The 19,546-nt window shown below is 40.9% G+C and overlaps 1 protein-coding gene across 1 annotated transcript; it reads right to left on the bottom strand.

Annotated features, from left to right (window-relative positions):
- Positions 1–7,397: 7,397 nt before the first annotated feature.
- cysltr1 (cysteinyl leukotriene receptor 1) lies at positions 7,398–10,206 on the bottom strand. Its single transcript, XM_054792392.1, has 2 exons — positions 10,100–10,206; positions 7,398–9,434 (listed from the first exon to the last, which is right to left on the bottom strand). Exon 2 carries the CDS (start codon positions 9,397–9,399, stop codon positions 8,389–8,391), a length of 1,011 nt encoding a protein of 336 aa, XP_054648367.1. The 5' UTR covers positions 9,400–9,434; positions 10,100–10,206; the 3' UTR covers positions 7,398–8,388.
- Positions 10,207–19,546: the final 9,340 nt, after the last annotated feature.

Genomic DNA, 19,546 nt, shown 5'->3' with positions numbered 1-19,546 from the left:
AAGTGCAAGCCTCTGGAGGATCAAGATTGATCAAGGTTATGTACAATTTGGAAACATCTTTCCAAGTCAAACCTCAGCTTTATGAGGCTACATGACAGTGTACAGTGGGACATGTGACCCTTGATGAAATACATGCACTTAAAAAATGTACATGTGCAGAAGCTGATCAAATACAACAATATTGAAAATAACTACAAATTGCACTGGAAACACAGTAAGTAAACAAGACACAGCGTGAGTGAAGAATGCCTCAGATGACCCAGACTCAGCGCACATGACTACATTACTTCCAGTGAGCTCACTTCTACCATTTCCCTTTTTTTTCAAAGACCTTAATCCTAGCAAAGCTTAGCACGCACACACACACACACCTGTAGGCTTTTATTTATTTTGGACCTGAACAAAGAGTTTGCATAACTGCTCAGGTTTGTTGTGCAGAAACATCTATTGGCAGTTCCGCTTCTATGCTATTAAACACGAAACACCTTTCTGCAGGTTTTGCATCTGGGATAAGCACACTCTCTTTCCCCATCTTGCATTCTTGTGTGTGTGATTAGATGGGTTGTCAAAGGACCATTGTTAACAGAATGGGGAAAAAGTTTGTGAAACCTCTGCAGAGTATTTATTGGCTGTTGTGTACACTTTTAGGCTTGGCACCTGCACAATTTCATGTTGTTTGTGTCCAGATGAGTCTAATTGCTTCTGCTCCAGAAACCTACAAACCTAGTAAGACTATATCTACTATATTTGCAGTTTAATCCATAATGGTTAAATTCCTGACAAAGTTCCCTAAGGGAATTTAGGGACGTCCCGATTGGCATCTTTGGCCTCCGATCCCGATCAGATTTTTTGGTTTCAGCTCTCTTTCGAGTCGCGATCCAATACTTTGACAATGTTGTTATTGATTATCCGATCGATCGGCCACCGATCAAAATCGTCCGATTTCCGTGAGAAAAGCATGTGATCAGCATATGCCGATAAATGCCTTTTAATTGCCGATCACAAAAGTCTATCACCTGTGGCTTGTACTATTGCAGCATGCGGCCTGTAGTGAGCATCTCCCGCCACTTTCCCTCACACAGCGATGACTCAGGAGACATGACAGGGCAGCATGAAGGAGATTGATTGACAATGGTCTACAGCCAATCAGGATGCAGAAAACAATGGCTAGTGCAGACAGACGAGAACGGGAAGAGAGAGACACTCAACTTCCCACAATGCATTTTTTTAATGGGCCGGGCTCAGCCTGTAACAGTGTTCATAGCTGTAATAAAAAAAAAAAGCACAAAAAAAGCTTGTTAGCTCACTAGCTTGAGGGCTATAGCAGCCGTCTAGAGTCCCTGTACCATAATTCAAGATTCAAGAGAGTTTTATTGTCATATGCACAGTAAAACAGGCAGTTATACTATGCAATGAAATTGTTATTCTGTTCATTCTCCCAAGAAAAGAAGAGAAAGAAAACACAAGAAAGAATAAGAACATAAGAAACATAAACATATATACCAATAAATTATAATAATAATATATTATTTATATATATACATATATATATAAATATATAATAATAATAGTTGTGCAATCTGGTGTTAACAATGAATAATAGGAGTGTAATGGTGACTTTGGTGGCTAAAGCTTGTTATTTCATGTCTACAGGGCTATAATAATGTTAAAAAACGTATTTAGAAAGTCATGAACAGGTTTTCTTTTTTTCTGTTTTCATTTATTAACATTGAATCCTATATCGTGGAAAATTCATCTATTGCGTTCGGGTCTGGAACCAATTAACCGCTATAAACGAGAGACAATTGTACGTGTGTTTTAGTTTATTTAAAGATTCCCTTTATTAACCTATTTCAATATTCATTTTTTTGTAGTTGTCAAAGTCACAGACACAGTGACAAGCTTGACAGTTTGACGAGGTTCGGCTAAAATTTTGGATAAGTAACGCAATAAGTAAGGTCAGCAGGCTTTGAATTAAATCATCATGTGCCAATGTCGTGCAAAGCAACAACTGTGCAGGCAGTCTCAGAGGTTGGCTCACTAATTGAAGTCTGCCCTACCTTAGATGTCGTGACTTATTATTCTTCAACCAGCTCCAGGTGTCAATAGGCATTTTGTCTACATCACCTTCCTTCATCCTGAACTCAACAATGACCACCAAATCTCATTACGGCCTTGCAAGGTAAAATAATGAAGCTACATGTGGTCTTTTATGTTGGTTAAGTGGCTATATGTAGTGTATGTTACGCATGTAGATACGCTCGAACAGTCCCCGCGAGTACTCATTAGAACAAGCAGCGCTCAGCTTGTGGCTTTCATCTTCATTCTTTGGAGGTGACTTAATGAATGTGAGAGCTGTGTCTGAAATGTGGTTAGAAAAAAAAATACACTGACAAATAAAATAGACGAGGTGACGCGACGGCACACATTTCAGACACAATGTGTGATGAAAATAACAAAAAAACATGAATCCATATGTAGTTGCAACATAAAAATACTTTTCCTTCAGCTCACGTCCTTCAGTAGGGACTTAACTGACCAGAATGTTTCTCAACAGACACTGTCAGGGCTATTGTTGCTAAATTAATTCGACTTTCTTCCCCACTCCGTTTGAAACCCTTTCTTAAGTTTAGTATAAGTAAATTGGAGAAGCTAACTAGTTAGCTCGGTAGCTTGCTATGCTAGCGGTGGCCTACTGTTATGTCCCTGCAGTGATCCCGTAGCCTCTGGAATGTGGTGTAAACAAAGAATAATAGGCGTGTAAAGGTGACAGTAGGCGAGTTATTAACATGTTTTCTATGAAACTATGAAACTATGAAAATATTCGGGATTAATATTGAATCCCGGAAATTCACTTATCACGGTCGGGTCTGGAACCAATTAACTGTGATAAACACCCCCCGCCCCCATAGTGAACAAAATGTCCATTAATTAAATAAACAAGCATGCCATTGGAACGTGTACACCAAATGCAAATAAACAAGGCATTCACTGACAGCAATGAAATACTTTCCACTTTTTCCATATACACTGTAACTCTGCACTTGTCTAGCGTAGTAAATGCCATGTTTCACATACAGTACTATACTGCAATGTAACATTAAGAAGGGTAGGGGCAGGGATGCTGCTAGGAATTCTGGTCACACCCCCCCGGTCTGCTGTTGTCATCAGAATCTATGTATCTGGGGAGGGAAGCTTGTCAGTCAGGGGTCTTTGGAATTCTCCTAACCTTTCCTCCCCTATACGGCGCCCCTGGGAAGGGCACACAGACGTATGCAACACTAGCATTGTGTTGTGAGCTACAGTGCTAATATTACAGTCACATTTTAACAGCATGCAACATGATGCCAGGTAAGCTGATGATAAATAAATGATCGAACCGACACTTCTTCCATCCGTAGCTGACTGGCAAATATTTGGTACAGTAGCTCTCCAGGCCTCATTTTGAGATGTGTCGTGAATCTAGTCTTCCGTGAAGAGGTGGGCATATGCACGGGATGGGCTCGTTCTAGCTAAGGGCAAGTTGTAGGCGCTATCATGTCCATGAGGAAGGAGGTTTTATCTTCATGAGTTCATAAGAGCCTGGAACTTCAAAAAGTTGAGCCCCTCTCCTCTCAAAAGTGGAGCAAACAAGTGAAGGATTGAAGAACGTTCACAGGCTGTAGGGACACATATTACTGTTATATCATCATGAAAAAGTCAATGCACAATAGGGCACCTTTAAACATTAAATCAGAGTCATCCCTACACCTGTACTCTACACTGCCTTAAAGGAGCAGATAATGCACATTATGCTAATTGCCATAATCAAATAATAAGAACTAAAAAAAAAACAGTAAATGACTATAACAATTATTCTGCATCTTCACATTTTCAAACAACGTTCCCTTGCACATTAGGTCAGGGTATGTATTTTGGATGGGCGCCCTCTACACACGGGATACCGGTGGCCCCTTATGGCTCACATGAAGTGGATAAAACCAGACTGAGTAGTGAGGGGGGTGGGTTCACCGCTGGGCCTCAGCCTTCAGGCTAATTCAAAGGTAAAAAAAAGTAAATTACAACAGAAATTGCTTAATACAACAAATTTCATTCTTAATATTATACATATATTACAGGCCAAGAGTCTCAAACATATGTTATTTTACTATGAAAATGTTAAATAACAAAAAAGAGGGAATTGTGAGTCAATAGGAGTTGGTTTAGCCTAGATGAGAGTGGGGGATGATGATTAAGTTTCAGGAAAACATCATGGAAAAAGGGAAAATCAAAGCCATCGGGTGCACAATTTAGAAAAAAGAGGAAAGAAGAAGAGAAATGGGCCAAAGATAAACGTATGGAGAAACAGTATGTCATCGTATATCACAGTGGTTCCAGACCCCCGGGTCATTTGGTACCAGGCCGCACAGAAAGAAAAAATAATTTGCATTATTTTTTTTTCCACAAAATTTGTAGTCTTAATGCTGTTTTATTTTGAAAAGTGGCCGGATCCTCTCTATTGTGCGTGAGCTAACTTTATCTCATGCCGCACAGATAGACTACTACTGTATTTTTACCATTTTTCTTTCACCTCATATTTGGTGTCAAATGCTGATACTATGTGGGAATGCATGAAGGTAAGTTTTGATGACTTATTGAGTGCTAATGTGCACATTTGTCTCAAGTTCATTCATGCTAGCGCACTGCCTTTTACCACACACGTCAAACAGCGATGTAATAATCTCGCTGGAAAAAAAGCTTGAACTGGTGGATGGTGGGTTGGCATTCATTTTGTGCTTTAATTTGATGTTATTCATGTCTAAGTTTTACACAATACATAATAAATAACATACATTAAACTAGATCGCTATAATGTACCCCGGTCTGCGGGAGATTTGTGGGAACACAAGCCGGTCCGTGGATCAAAAAAGGTTGGGGACCACTGGTGTATCATATTATGGAATGGATGTGTAAAACGTTAGTTGGGAGCTACTGCATGCGATATAACCAGTGGAGGTTTCCGACATGTGCTGAAAGGGGTCTTGCACAGGGCACCATTGAATGTTCCAATCAACTCTTTGTTATCAGTGACATTAGAACATCTATCCCCCCATCCCGCAACCAATTATGACATAATATAATCCACAATGAATGTTTTGTTGAGTGACGTACATGGGAATTATGTGTAGTGAGGATTGTTAGTGATTCAGGGCAGGAGCATGTTTTTCATGGCCAGGCCAACTTTTGGCTTAAGACCTGAGGTCATTAAAGGAATTGGAGCTCAAAGAACCCAATGCTGCTCTGTAAGCCGTTTATATTGTTTTGGCCAAAGAATGTGTATTTAGCATCACTCTGCGTATGCATAAGATTCCACATTTTTAAAATGGTTTTCTTGTCACCCAACTGTGACGTAATGCATTATTTCTTTGGCAGTGCAATGCCATAGCTATTGATGTAAGAAGTTAGGCTGAATCCCAATTCTACCCCTTACCCCTCGTCTTACCCCTTACCTCTAGATTTTGAGCGTTCACGAGAGTCAAGTGGTGTCCCAATTGTCCTTAAACCGATGGAATTGGGATTGTCCCATTACATTTCAAGACCTTTTTGGTGTCCCCCAGAAGTCTCTCCATAAAACTTCAACTGGTCCAGAACTCTGCTGCCTGGATTTTAACCAGAACTGCCTCATTTCATCACAACACCCCCATCCTACAGCAACTTCACTGGCTCCTGGTCAAGCAGGGAATAGAGTACAAACTCCTCTTACATACCAACAAGGCTATACACAACCTCAGCCCTCCGTACCTGACTGACCTCCTCCACGTTGCCAGTCCAGCTCGCTCCCTCACATCCTCCTCCTCTATTTACCTCACTTACCCCTTTTCCACTGTAGCGAACATAAACTGCAGAAACAAGGGCGGTCTAACAATTTTTTCCATGACAGTATTTGTGGATATATCATTTTATATCATTGTAAAGAAGTGTGAAAAACCCAAACTTGTTTGCAAGGTCATGCTGCGAATGTTGCTGCACTGCACAGGGTATTCACACAATAACTTCAGGAATTCTCATGATATGATTTATGGGTTTTTTTGAGAAGCCCTGAAGATAAATACAAATATATGCCCTGGGTTTTTACGTATTTTTCAAAACAGTTTACATGGGACTTTCCTTTGTGTTTTTTTAGTTTTTTATGGAGAGACGCTGGAGTGGCCAAACCACCAGGGCCATCTGAAACAAACATCTTGTTGTGCAAACGGGGGAGGGAGCCAATCATGTGCTCAATATTATCTATTTATGAAGTGCTAAGACAGTGGTATTCTCTGTACTCATGAGCAGCCTCAGCAGGCTGATCTCAGGGTTATGTTATGTCTCTTGTTAACCTGTAAGCTAATAGTATGTCCAAGTACGGTCTTTATGTTGAACTGAAATTAATCTTTTTTTCTAGGAAATACAGCCTTCGTGGGTACAGACACAGCTGCTAAAGTATTGATTTTAGATGCATATTCCACATCACAGGTTAATTGGCAATTTTAAATTGTCCATAGGTATGAATATGTGAGTGTGAATAGACAAATTCAATTGCCGAAAATGATGATGATTGACCAAAATCTGCAGGGAAGTTGCAGTGATTGGAGAAATTTGCGGGGATTGGTTGAATTTGCGAGAATCGGTGCAATCGCAGCACCGCAAAATCCCGGAAGGTCTGATAATGTCCTGACTCTGTGGCTAGTTTAGTCATGCATGGCTGGGGAGATGCAAGTTAAGTGCCCTGAAGCTTTAGGCACTGATCCCCAATAAACTTGAGGATTTGTTTGCTGCAGGATTCATTCTACCAGTGACAACAGAACAAAAATATTGCACATTTTCAATGTGTAAACTTCTTGCTGGAAAATCATGCAGTTTGTCTACTGAATGAAGAGGAAGTGCAATATCTGTGCTGGTGTAACATCTAGTGGACACAGCTTGTAAGTCTAAGAGATAGGACACTACAACACATGCTGCTGCAGCCAAGTGGCCCAGACCCAGACCCTCATATGGTGACGCATGGGGTCCACGCTCTTCCCAACCTCATGGGTGCATGACACAGACATCGGAAAAAAACACATTACAATAATACACTTTCACTTAGCTATAAACTGTTTATATGTGTTTAATTGTGGCACTGTTAGCTCTGGTATAAGTTACATGACATGGAAATAGAAATGACTGGCACAAATACTTAATGTGTTTGGTCAGGTGTCAGCGAAACCCACAGCAAATAGTCATTGATGATATGATGATATAGTGCTGAAAAGTGCATTGGAACAAAAGTCTTAGCATTCTCACATACAGAGTTATGTGATACATATGTGATTCTTCAGGATGGAGGTACTCTGCATAAAATGTCTAACTCACTAAATAGTGAATGCCATCATTTTGTGAAACCTCTTACATTTGAGCCAAAAACTTATAGTTTAATCACGTTTATTGTTTTATTTAAAATCTATTGTGGTGGTGAATGAAGACAAAATCCCCAAAACGCTGGCTACATCTAGATGAAACGTTAGCTGCTGATTAATGTTATTAATGTGTGATTATTGGGAAAAACAGCACACTTCTGTGACACCTGTGGAGAAAATGAAGCAATTTTTCTTCAAATAATAAAGTACACAATTGGGGTGAAGACATACCACAATCAAATGGCATCCCATGAAAATGCTATACTTTACAATCATTCAGCCAGGCTTACGTCATTCATATGTATTTAGCTTTTATTCATTTCACTGACAAAAATTCTCCAAAAGCAGATTAGATTAGATCAGATGCACATTCTCAGTCCATAAAAATATCTATTTAGACACTAAACGCCTCCCTCGCACACGGTGCAACCAAAAATAACAAGTGAGACATGTGGAACATGAAATGTAACCGCACCACACGGACTATGAAATAAATGCTATATAAATGCTTATACACTAATATACATGTAAAACAATACTATTTTATACTCATGTATAACCCACAAGGCTTGCTTGCTGTGGTAGTGTGTACGTGGGCTTCCCAGCATGCCTTGCGAGTTATACATTTTTATTCGTTTGCATGTATATTGGCGTGTAAGAGCCTTTTTCAATCCCCACATTGTCTGTGTGATGCGGTTACATTGCGTGTTCAACATGTGTTACTTGTTATTTTTATTTGCACGCGAGTGAGGTAGGCCTTTGGGTTGATAAGCTCCTATTGATTTGTCATTTGTGAGTAAAGGTAAGTTGAAATTTCCCTTTCACTACTTTTTGTGTAACTGAAGCGTTATCACTACAGGGCAAATAAAATGGGTTTTCTACCAATAAAATGGCCTAATTCTGGGGATTATAAGCCCTCCAAAAAATGTTTTTGTTCCCCGTATTTGACAGTGCTGCTGTTTTGTATAAATTAAGTAGCGCACACCTGTCCGTTGTCGCCAGGCTCTATGCCAGCAGCATTAAGCCTCAATGAGCGTGTCTGTGTGCTGGTTGTCCGTGACAGGCGCATGGAGGACAGGTGCCTGCGGAAACCTTCCCCAGAGAAAAAGTAAAGCAGCGGATCAAAGCATGAATTGGCTGCGGCCAGGCACAGTGTCACCACAACTGACTTCTGCAGGGCAACCCTTTCAGTGCAAGAAATGTCAGCCCGTGACAATGAGTTTATGTGGATGGAGCGTTGCACGTGGTACGGCAGGAAGCTTATTAAGAAAGTCAAAAGGACGATGACAATCATACGAATTGCTTTGGTGCTTGCATCCTGCTGGGACCTGGCCATTGGAGTGCGAGTCAGGAGGGTGCGGATAATGCCAGTGTAGCAGATCAGGATGACCAGGAAGGGCAGGAGAAAACCCAACACCAAAGACAAATTATTCAGTATGACCAGCTTGGACAAGCCTTGACCTTGCGGAGGCTCAAAGCACTTTGTTTTGTTGGTGATTGGGTCAACTTTCTGTCCTGTCATCAAGAAGGGTGAGGAGGCAAGACAGATAAAAATCCAAATGCTCACACACACCAGACGTGCACGGCTCACTGTCACCAGTTGAATGCTCTGCATAGGGAAGACAATGGCAACGAAGCGTGTGATGGACATGGCCGCCATGAAGTAAATGCTGCAGTAGAGGTTGACATAGAGTGTGTAGGAGCTGATGCGACACAGGAAATCGCCCTGGTTCCACTGGCCCTTGTTCACGTAGTAAAGAACCCGCAGAGGCAGAGTGCTAACACACAGCAGGTCGGACACAGCCAGGTTCAGCATGTAGACATTGAAAGGAGAATACTGGTGGTACATTATGATCAGCACCACTAGGGCGAAGCCGTTCCCAGCCAGGCCGAAGACGGTGATGAGGGAGTAGGATGTGGAGTAAACCTGATTACGGAAGTCGTCGATGGATGGACAAACAGTTGAGTTGCTGTGCTCCATCTGTAGTTGTCGGGACAAGGACAGATGATCTGCCGCTGGAAATGGAATTGAAACACATCTTGTTGATTCAACACCAAAAACGGTCACAGTTTGAAAGATATTTTCACAGATTTCCACCTGCTGAATATTAGTTCTACCGCAAAGACTACTTTTGCTTACATTGTTCATTGTCAGCGCACTTTATAAATTGGGGAATAAAACATAAACAGCACTTTTTAGGGTGGATGGATTACAGTACAAACTCTTCTTAACTGAAGCTCCCCAGAACAAAATCAAGGCTGTTGAAACATATGTCACTAATAAAATATGTTGTGCAATGATGGATAATGGAGGAAATCAATGTAAATAAAACCATAAGATGACCATCAAAGGGTAATTCATTGACCTTGACGTCTCCACTCACTATACCTCATGCACGTAATGAGATCCATAAGCACAGTATACAGGTTTATATACTGTATGTACTGTGTACTTTGTAGTGCTGTAGAACTGCACTGAAAAAGAAGATGCTGATGCACAGTACACAGTACAGTATACAGGAGGTATACATGCTATTTTTATTAAAGTTAACAAGATTTAGAGTAGTGCCATTCTAATTCACAATAAGCATGCAGAAAAAAAATGTGGATTTTCTGCCTCTTATTTCCCTGTATCTTTCTTAAGCCAAATTGTATTTTTGTGATAAAATCTCAATGCTTACCAATAAGTTTCCCTTACAAAGCTGATCTCCACTTGGGTCTGACTTGTTATCGCCTGCAGGTGTAACGTCCTCTGTGCCTGATGTCACAACACTTGTTGCAGAAAGACGATGCTGCAGGTGGCTGTCTCTCCGGACTGTCGCTTATTTTGAATATCCTGAAGGTGGGACTTCACTTCGAGCATCGAGCATCATGGTGATGTCATCATCTGCGCAGCCACACAGTAAATAATGTCATGGTAAGGTTAATTATAAAATATCTTTGCTGACCTCCAGTGGTTTAACTTAACCAACTTAATACATTGGCTGGTACATTTTATTTTCATTGGCTGGCATATGCGATGATGATTTCTGACAAGTCAATTACTAATCACAATCCTCCACTCCTACACGAGGGATACAGTGGATCTCCACAGACTCATGAATTATCATTCACAGCAGAAAAAATATTATTTTAAACATTTTTTCTCCAATAAGAGGCCCTTTTTTCTGCAACAAAACACGTCATGTGCTGTAGGTAAATGTGATAATACTGGTAATATGTACGGCATGCATATATCACTGTTAAAAAATGTTTATGTCTGTACGATTATATTTATGTCAAGTGTTGACATTTCGCACTTTGTTGGGCGGTTCTTGAATGCACCGTAGTTGTGAGATGCAAAAGTCAAATTTATACATAACAGTCTGGCCTCATAACTTGCAGCGAGGTGAACACAAGTTAATATATGATCATGAGTCGTCACTGGAATTACAACAGGCAAAACAGTGTGGATTATCGACAAATACGACCAAATACTGTAGAGAAAGCTGAGATGAGGCTGCAGCGTATCTCTCCCCTCAAGTGCTCAGCCAAGCTACCGTCTGAGTGCAAAGAATTGTGAATGGTACATGCCAGGTTCTATTAGTCAGCATTTTGCCAAAGTCTCCAGAAACATTTGTTAATCACGATGACTTTCTATAGCCTGTGCAATGTCCCCATCATCTATTCCATATCATCCGTTGCCACATTTATTGTTGGTTTTATTAGACCTTGTGTACAAGTTATAACAAAGTAAAAGACAGGCATGCACCCGATGGCTTTGACTTTCCGTTTTCCATTATTATGTATACGCTTAGTTATCATCCCCCACCGTCAACACCTCAACTAGCAGTCAAGGCTAGGCCAACACATATTGTAATTGACTTCTTTACTTTCTAATTAACCTGAGGACTGAACTCACCTCCTTCAATACTCTGGTTTTATCCACCCCATGTGAGCAGTATAGAGGCACCGGTATCCTGGCCATCAGACACACACGTCCTGAGCTAATGAGCAAATAAGCACTGAGCACAAATAAATATGAATCTTTTTTTACTCCTCATCTTTGCGGTGCCTCCTACAGAATGACGCGCTGGGGAATTGCCCACGTGGCCCATAGCTAAAACCACCAGGGCTGCGGGAGACCATTTACGTTGACGCAAATGCATATTCCAATTCTTGATAGTTAGAAGTGCTATTTTCCTCTGTTACCGTCATTATGTCTGATATTTGATTGCTAGTTTTCAACTATTTCATGTCTTTGTGCAACACACTATGCACACTCACACAATCAATTTTACAAAGATACTGATTTTGTACGTGGCCATATTCAATGTGTGCCCCCAAAGCGTCATACCGGAAGTGACACGGGTTGCCTTTAGGTCACGTGGTTGCAACACAGCAATAATGATTAATGGTGAGAAAGACCGTCAGTAGCAATAGAATTATGACCAAAACATTCAACACAGACTGTTCCTCTAACCCCCAAAACATGGAATCTAGTGTTTAAAGTTTATGTTATTTATTTCCGCCGCCTTTACTCAGATGTCTAGAGCTCGAGGACCGGAATTCAGATGGTGTGAAGAGGTGAAGAGCAGGTCAAACAAAGTCATTCTAGTTAAGTGATGACAGAAGAGTTGTTTTTATTCCCCAGCATTTCCTATGTAAGTTGTTAATCAGTTTAGCTTGTGATGCTTGCAAATGAAGTCCGGATGCTGCGGTGGAAATGGACAAGCTCATTTTCACAGTTGAAAGGCCTTTGTGGTGGAAGGGCCGGCGAATTCATCTGTAACTCATTTAGCGACTACACACCAGCACAATCAAACATTTGGGAATCCAGGAATGGTGTGCATGGATGCAGGTAATAATCACAGAACCTTCAACTTTTATCTGGATGATTCCTTTGACATGATGGAAGCCATGTGACTGATGCATCCATGCTGATATCAGTAGATAATTCAGCAACACAAACAAATAGTAGATAATGGGCGGCAAAAATGAAGAATTGTACAGTGGAAAGAAATCAAAACTGTGTGCTGGTTAAATAAAAATAAATAATTAAATCCACACACACAATAACTGAATGTATTGTGAGATTTTTTTTTAAGTGACCTAATAAAATACTTGTGCAACGTGGTATGTGGACGTCTACAATTTGTCTTTCGACATACAGGATGTACCCACCGCCCCCGCAGAATGTTAAACTGGTAATAACTTGTGTAGAACCCTCCCAAAGTGGGAGGATGTGCTACAATCACAACAACTAAAGGGGTGGTTGCACTTCCTGAGCAGTTCCACTTACAGAAATGATCAAAGATAAAAACGCCAAATGCTTGTCATTTTTAATTGAAGAAACACAGGAACATAGTGCTTGGACTTTACAAAAATGCATGGAAAAACTCTTAAAATGTGCTTCACTGTTTTAAAATGCAGTATAACTATCAGAAACACCAGTCCCAGCTGCATGAAGTTCAATCATGTTATCCAGTGAGTCTTGCACAGCTGTTGTTTTGAATGTTGTAACATTCGGTGATTGATGGTGATGAACATACAAAATCCTTTTTTTTAAGTGTCCCAATTTGTTGTAATTTCAACAACAGCAACACTTTTCTCATACAAAAACAGGGCATTCAATTATAATATAAATCCTCTGTCCCAGAGTGAAAACATCACCGTTACAAAAACAGTGCACTCATACCGTAACTGTCATGCACATGTAAATGGCACCGAACAACTTTTAAAAATTAGTCCAAAAAAATGTGTACTGACAGGGGTAGAGTGTCTCCCAAATTAAATTGCATGAGCAAACGAAAAATTTGCACATACTATTTGTGGGCGTGTTGCGGGTGATCTGCTATGATCGCTTGCATAGTTTTTGACCGGGAGTATTTAAATGAGACATCAACTGTCACCATGGAGAATTTGGGAGAGCAGAGTGGCCGTAAACAAAAAATTTGGTTTGAAGGTATGCAATTGGAGGTCTGCAAATAAACACACTGTTGAACTCCTGCAGAGACATTACAACATCATAATAATGCTATACTAGTGTAAGTTGTCATTTAATGTACGTTTTACACTACAGCATGTTGAGTCAATATCCGTGTTTTACAATATGATGATTACATTTGTTAAAAGCCCACCGCGGGTAACCACAGGTTGAGAGCGCTCTCTGGACATGTTGTGTCTCCTTTTTCCTTCCCTCAGCACTAGTTGGTATTTGTTCCGCTCTATGTTGGAGGGTCCTAATAACCATCCACTACAACATAAACTAGGGGTTATTAGGACCCTCCAACATAGAGCGGAACAAATACCAACTAGTGCTGAGGGAAGGAAAAAGGAGACACAACATGTCCAGAGAGCGCTCTCAACCTGTGGGTACCCGCGGTGGGCTTTTAACAAATGTCAAAAGAAGAGAGTAGGGAAAGAAACCCAAAAGCCCACAGAAGCAAAAAGGAGAGGAGTGGTAGTCCCTTATGTAGCGGGGGTCTCCGAAAAACTCCAGAGGATCTTATGGCAACACAAAATTCCTACCTATTTCAAACCAGTAAATACCCTGAGACAAAAATTAGTGCATCCTAAAGACAAGGCTCCAAACCAAAAACAGAGCAATGTGGTCTATTCCATCCACTGTAAAGATGAGGAATGCAAAGAGACTACATTGGGGAAACTAAGCAAATGCTCCAAAAAAGGCTTTATCAACATCTCAGAGACAATTCTAGTGGGCCTCAATCAGCAGTACATCTACACCTTAAGGCAACCAATCACTCTTTTGAGGACAGTGAGGTAAAGATTTTGGCCAAAGAAAACAGATTTTTTGAAAGAGGGGTAAAGGAAGCTATTTTTGTCAAACAACAGAACCCATCATTGAATCGGAATGGTGGTTTGAGGTTTAATTTGGACCCTGTGTTCAGCAGGTTACTGAGACCAAAACCCACAGCTCTTAGTCTTGCAAATGAGGTGAAGCCAGGGCCGAGCCAGAACAATAGATGCTAACGACCCAGTATCAGAGTCGTTCATACCCAACTCAGGGAGCGATACTTCCCTTTTTTCGGAGGTGCTAATAGCAGGAGAGGATTATACCACTACTCCGCCCAGGCTTAGTGTAAGGAACCAATAGAAGGAGGGTGTTGGCACACCAATTCCGCCCACTCTTACTGTATTTAAGGCCTAGGCTACCAGCACTTAGTTCGCTGACGAAGCTCTTCGGATGAGGAGCGAAACGTCCGACACCTTCTTCACAGAAGTACAGATGACGTCTCAAGAAGCCTTTCCCTCGATGGACAACTCCTGTATGACTGAGAGCCTGCACAGACTACAGTTAAGTGGTGCCCTGTACTTCTTTGATATGAGCCATATTGTCCTGAAAAGCAAGGAAAAAGACACGTGCAATGCTTTTCTACGTTGTGGAGTTATTTCTTTTAAATGCTCAATGAGCTCAAGTCTGCAGTGGTGTCCATATTTTTCTGGAATATTTTGGTTGGATACTACATTGTATTCCACTGGACAGTAATTCTGTACTATTGGCATTGAGTTGCAAATTGAGCATGCACTGACAACAGCGTTAATTGACAGTGGAACGGCGATCATTCCTGCAGTCCAGCCATGCAGATGTTGGGGCTCGAACCCACGACCACAAATCCCCACCGATTTACATTTAAGACGAGCAGTGCTAGCCAATGACGTCATGGGCTGTCAACTCATTGTCCAGCTCAGCTCTTAAGGTGCCAGGGAGTGATGTTTACACAATTTACTTTTGCACACTAGCTGGCATCTGTTACACTAGTCTCTTTTGGGTTACTTTTAGATACGGATCGTGACATCAACTACTAGTATATCAGGTTCTCGCTTCACAGGTTTATTTCCATGTCAACAATAAGCCAAACATTTGGAATGCGACCACAGAGGCGGAAAACTTCATTTTGGTCATTCCTTGGCTACAGTGCATCATGATCTTCATGTTACGTTATGTTATTTTACATTTACAGCTTAATGTGATCATTTATCAGCCATATGGCATGCCAAGTTCTATCAAGTTTCAAGTTTTTAACCCACCTGTTTTATGTTGGTGTTAAGGGAGGCCCTTGTTGACTTGTGTTTACTGGATGTTGAGTGTATGCGTATTGGAGCAGCTGTATTCCTTACATGGGAATAAGAAAAACCCACACCAATCTCCTTTTTAACTCTCTGACACGGCTTTTGTCACAAAATGCTTGTACTCCATTAATATATAAAATTTCATTAGGAATAAACAGACAGAAAAGCTTGTTAAAGTGAGGCACTATAAATATCTGGGTGGTCCTACTGAGAATGTTTTGTTTTTTCTGCTCTAACAGATGTTAAGCAATATCCTGCAGACAAAGATGTTTATATAGGTCACGTTATCTCTGAAATTTGCTCTTGTGTCAGCAGTTTGTTAAAGTTAAATAAAGCAAATTGACAGGACTGTGAAAAATGTGGATTGGAACATGCGATTTTCAAGTCGTTAACCTTGTCTGCCGGACTATAGAGCGTGACTAGACACAGACGGCTGTTTCAGGAAAGGTGGTTTATGCAGTGCTGTACACTTCCCCAACTGAAAACGGCATAATGATACAAACCAATCCTGACACATCATCTTCATATGTGGGAAGAATATATCATAAGTGCCGTCCCCTTCCTCAGCAGTGTCCAAACTTTTTCCACAGAGGGCCACAAACTGCAGGATGCAAGAGCTGCAAGAGCACATGTAGATATGCTAAAAGGTTCTATATATTTTAAGAAAAAACAGCATCTTAGCTTTGTGATATAGGTGAAAAAGCGTATTATTGGTATGAACTTCGGTTTTTGGTCTTTTTTTTCCATTTTTGCTGTTGTTTTTTGTTTTTTTTTCAAATATTTCAAATTTCTTCTTAAATAATCTTGCTAAATTTTCTTCCCGTAATATTTTGACTTTATTCCCATTGTATTGTAACTTTTTCCCCAACTTAATTCTCCAAAAATTACAACTTCATTTTCTTTTGTTTGTTTGTCACAATAGTACAGCGTGTAAAAACATCCATCCATCCATTTTCTATGCAGCTTCTCCTCATTAGGGTCACAGGGGTATGCTGGAGCCTATCCCAGCTGACTTCGGGCGACAGGTGGGGTACACCCTGGACTGGCCGCAAGCCAATCGCAGGGCACATATAGACAAACAACCATTCACTCTCACATTCATACCTATGGACAATTTAGAGTCGCCAATTAACCTAACATGCATGTTTTTGGGTGTGGGAGGAAACTGGAGTACCCGGAGAAAACCCACGCATGCACGGGGAGAACACAGAGATGTACCCCGCCTCTCGCCCAAAGTCAGCTGGGATGGGCTCCAGCATACCCCCGCGACCGTAATGAGGATAAGCGGCATAGAAAGTGGATGGATGGATAGTACGATGTTATTCTTGTGAAGTTACAGTACCTTTTGGCATTAGATTACAACTTTTTTTCTTTTAATATTTTGACTTTATTCTTGTAAAATTACTGCGGATTTTTCCATTTTTGCTGTCGATCTGCTGTGTTTTGAAGATCGGATAATACTGAATACTGGCTTCTGTGTAAAGTTCGTGTCATACTCACCAACAACAGATTTAGGCCAAGGTCACGTATCACCTCTCAACCGCTGTAGACATCCTGTACACAAGCACAGTCTCATCAAAAAAGTGTACAAAGTAGTGCATCTACAGAAAATGTGTTAGAACTACTGATGTGGTTATACGAAGCGTAAGTGAACTATTTCATGTAACCACAAAACAAACAAATGTAGCCGAATACTCAGACAGAACATGTCTGGGTTATGACTTCACGTCTTTGAGTCATGAAGCAAGGCTAGTTTGACTAGCAATGACAACAGTTATCTTGGCTGGTTAGCTGGTTTAGCTTGTTAGCGTCCTTCATTGTGAGCAAACAATAGTAATAAAGACAGAATGAGAGTGTTATTGCAGCATGAAGTAATCGATGTGTCGCTTTTATAGCTAATGAAATTAGAGGAGAAGGCGTTCAGGAAGGCTGAATGAGTCGTACACACAGAAAATAATGTTCTACAGTCGCAGCCCTTACTTTCTTAGTTTTTTATGTTTTATGTGCAAGCTGTAGAAAGTCATGGAGTAGAATAAATGTTGGAGAAATCAATCGCTGCAGTGCAGTGCACTCAAATGGTAGGCTCAGAACCGAACCAAAGACTTGGGACTGAAATATCCCAATTCCAATACATGTGCAGTTACCAGTGACATGCGGTGAGGTTCATGGCTGGTGAGGCAATGACTCTTTTGGAGAGTCATTGTCTTCAAATTGTTTTCAAATACTTCTTAGTCCCATTTTTTAAATAAACTGGAAAACACTTGTGTTCTTACCTTTTATCTGTATATGAAGTACATGCAGCCTTTCCTTTTTCAGGAAAAGTTCTGATACTTTACTGCAAAAGTCTAAACACCTCCTGGTGAGTTTGGGTATATAATCCTACATCTTGACAGTCAAATTTATTCAGTAGAGCATAAAAATACCTTGAATGCAAATGACTTTCTGCTAGCTTCAGCTTCTGCTGTAAAAAAAAAACTGAAAAAAAAACATTGGCTTTTCCTCTTAGGAAGAACGTCAGTGACAAGCCAGGGTGTACCCCGCCTGTCGCCCGAAGTCAGCTGGGATAGGCTCCAGCATGCCCCCGCGACCCTAATGAGGAAAAGCGGTATAGAAAATGGATGGATGGATGGATGGATGGTTGGATGGAGCATCAAACGATGCATCCCGTCCGTAATCGTGATGAAAGAAAATCATCATTATGTATTCATTCTTTCTGTATTCACTCCGCTAAGTGATTGGCCAGTCACACGCGGCGACCGCCCCTCCCGGTGCCTAAATACATGTTGCAACTGGCACGTTGAAAACGGCTTGTGTGGCATTGACCACTGCCTCCACTTTATTAGTTTTTCGCCTCTATTTCGGTTTGTAGCTAAAGTTACTTGGTAAACTTGTTTCGTAACATTTGACAAGACAGCGCTGTGCAGGCTTGTGTTACACTTATGTAACACAATTGGGGTAGCATGACCGCTTTTGCCCTTGAAATGTATTTTTGTCTTATTCCAGGAAGTCATCGTAAAACAGGAGTGCTGCCTACAATATACACATTTTGTTAATTTTCAGTTGGCAGTACACAGACAGTGGTAACGTGCATTGACTGGCCACAACATTAAGTACACCTGCACTGTACAAGAGCTGCATCAAACATTCTGCCTGTATGGCTATCATACTACATCATATACATAAACGAGGTCAAATATTACACCCCTCTCAGTATGTTGCAGTATGCACGTTGTAATCTTTAAACTTGTTTTGTAACGTACGAGGTGCATTTCACAAGACGCCTTCATTCGGCTCGTGCGTCAGTCACTGCCAGGTTTTTTTTCGTCTCCTTGCTTGTAATTTGGCTGGTGATGTAAAGGTGGAAAACTGTGCTTGTAGTACTGAACGCGGGGCTTTTGAGAAAACTACAGTGAACAAGGCTGACAGATTTTTTTTTGTCCCTCATTGCCATCCGTGGATGTTTGCATAAATCACCAAATTTACACAGATCATTAAAAAAAATAATTAAATAATAAAGCCTTACAGATCGCTTACACATATACACAGTACACATATGGCTGAATAAGAAACAATAAATTTAGCAACTTCTGATTAATCTATGTCAATTTCAGTTTCATGTTTATGCCCCGCCCACTCCGAGTACAGATACGGATACACATAATTTATATGGGTGAACAGATACAGATACAGATAGTGGTGTACTTGCTCCTGGCCCAAATAAGCACCTTTCAGCTCACACACGCCTGACCCCTTCTGGATGCAGCGGTGGTGCAAGTGTCTCCCGTATGACATTCCTATTTATTTTATCATCTGACACTTACAATAAACACATTACACGGGCTGGAGAAAGTCACGGTGTATAAAAAAATGTTTCCGCAACATGATGTTATTGGCGACATGCTGACAAACAGAAACTGACAAACACCAACTGGCAGGCGCCATGATCCAACTCATTGTGCAGTGTGACCGTAGGCATGAGGCACGCTCACGGCAGCCTCGGGATCTGGAAATGAGCAAATTCATCGATTTTTTTTACTTTAGAAAATGTTAAGAAC

Source organism: Dunckerocampus dactyliophorus, chromosome 11 (genome assembly GCF_027744805.1).
Source record: "Dunckerocampus dactyliophorus isolate RoL2022-P2 chromosome 11, RoL_Ddac_1.1, whole genome shotgun sequence".
NCBI lineage: Eukaryota > Metazoa > Chordata > Actinopteri > Syngnathiformes > Syngnathidae > Dunckerocampus > Dunckerocampus dactyliophorus.
Note: the sequence above shows the minus strand (reverse complement) of the source record. Positions and strands in the feature narration are given on the sequence as shown.

Excerpts from the sequence above, each read along its gene's own strand:
- cysltr1 (XM_054792392.1), bottom strand. The coding sequence starts at position 9,399 with ATGGAGCACAGCAACTCAACTGTTTGTCCATCCATCGACGACTTCCGT.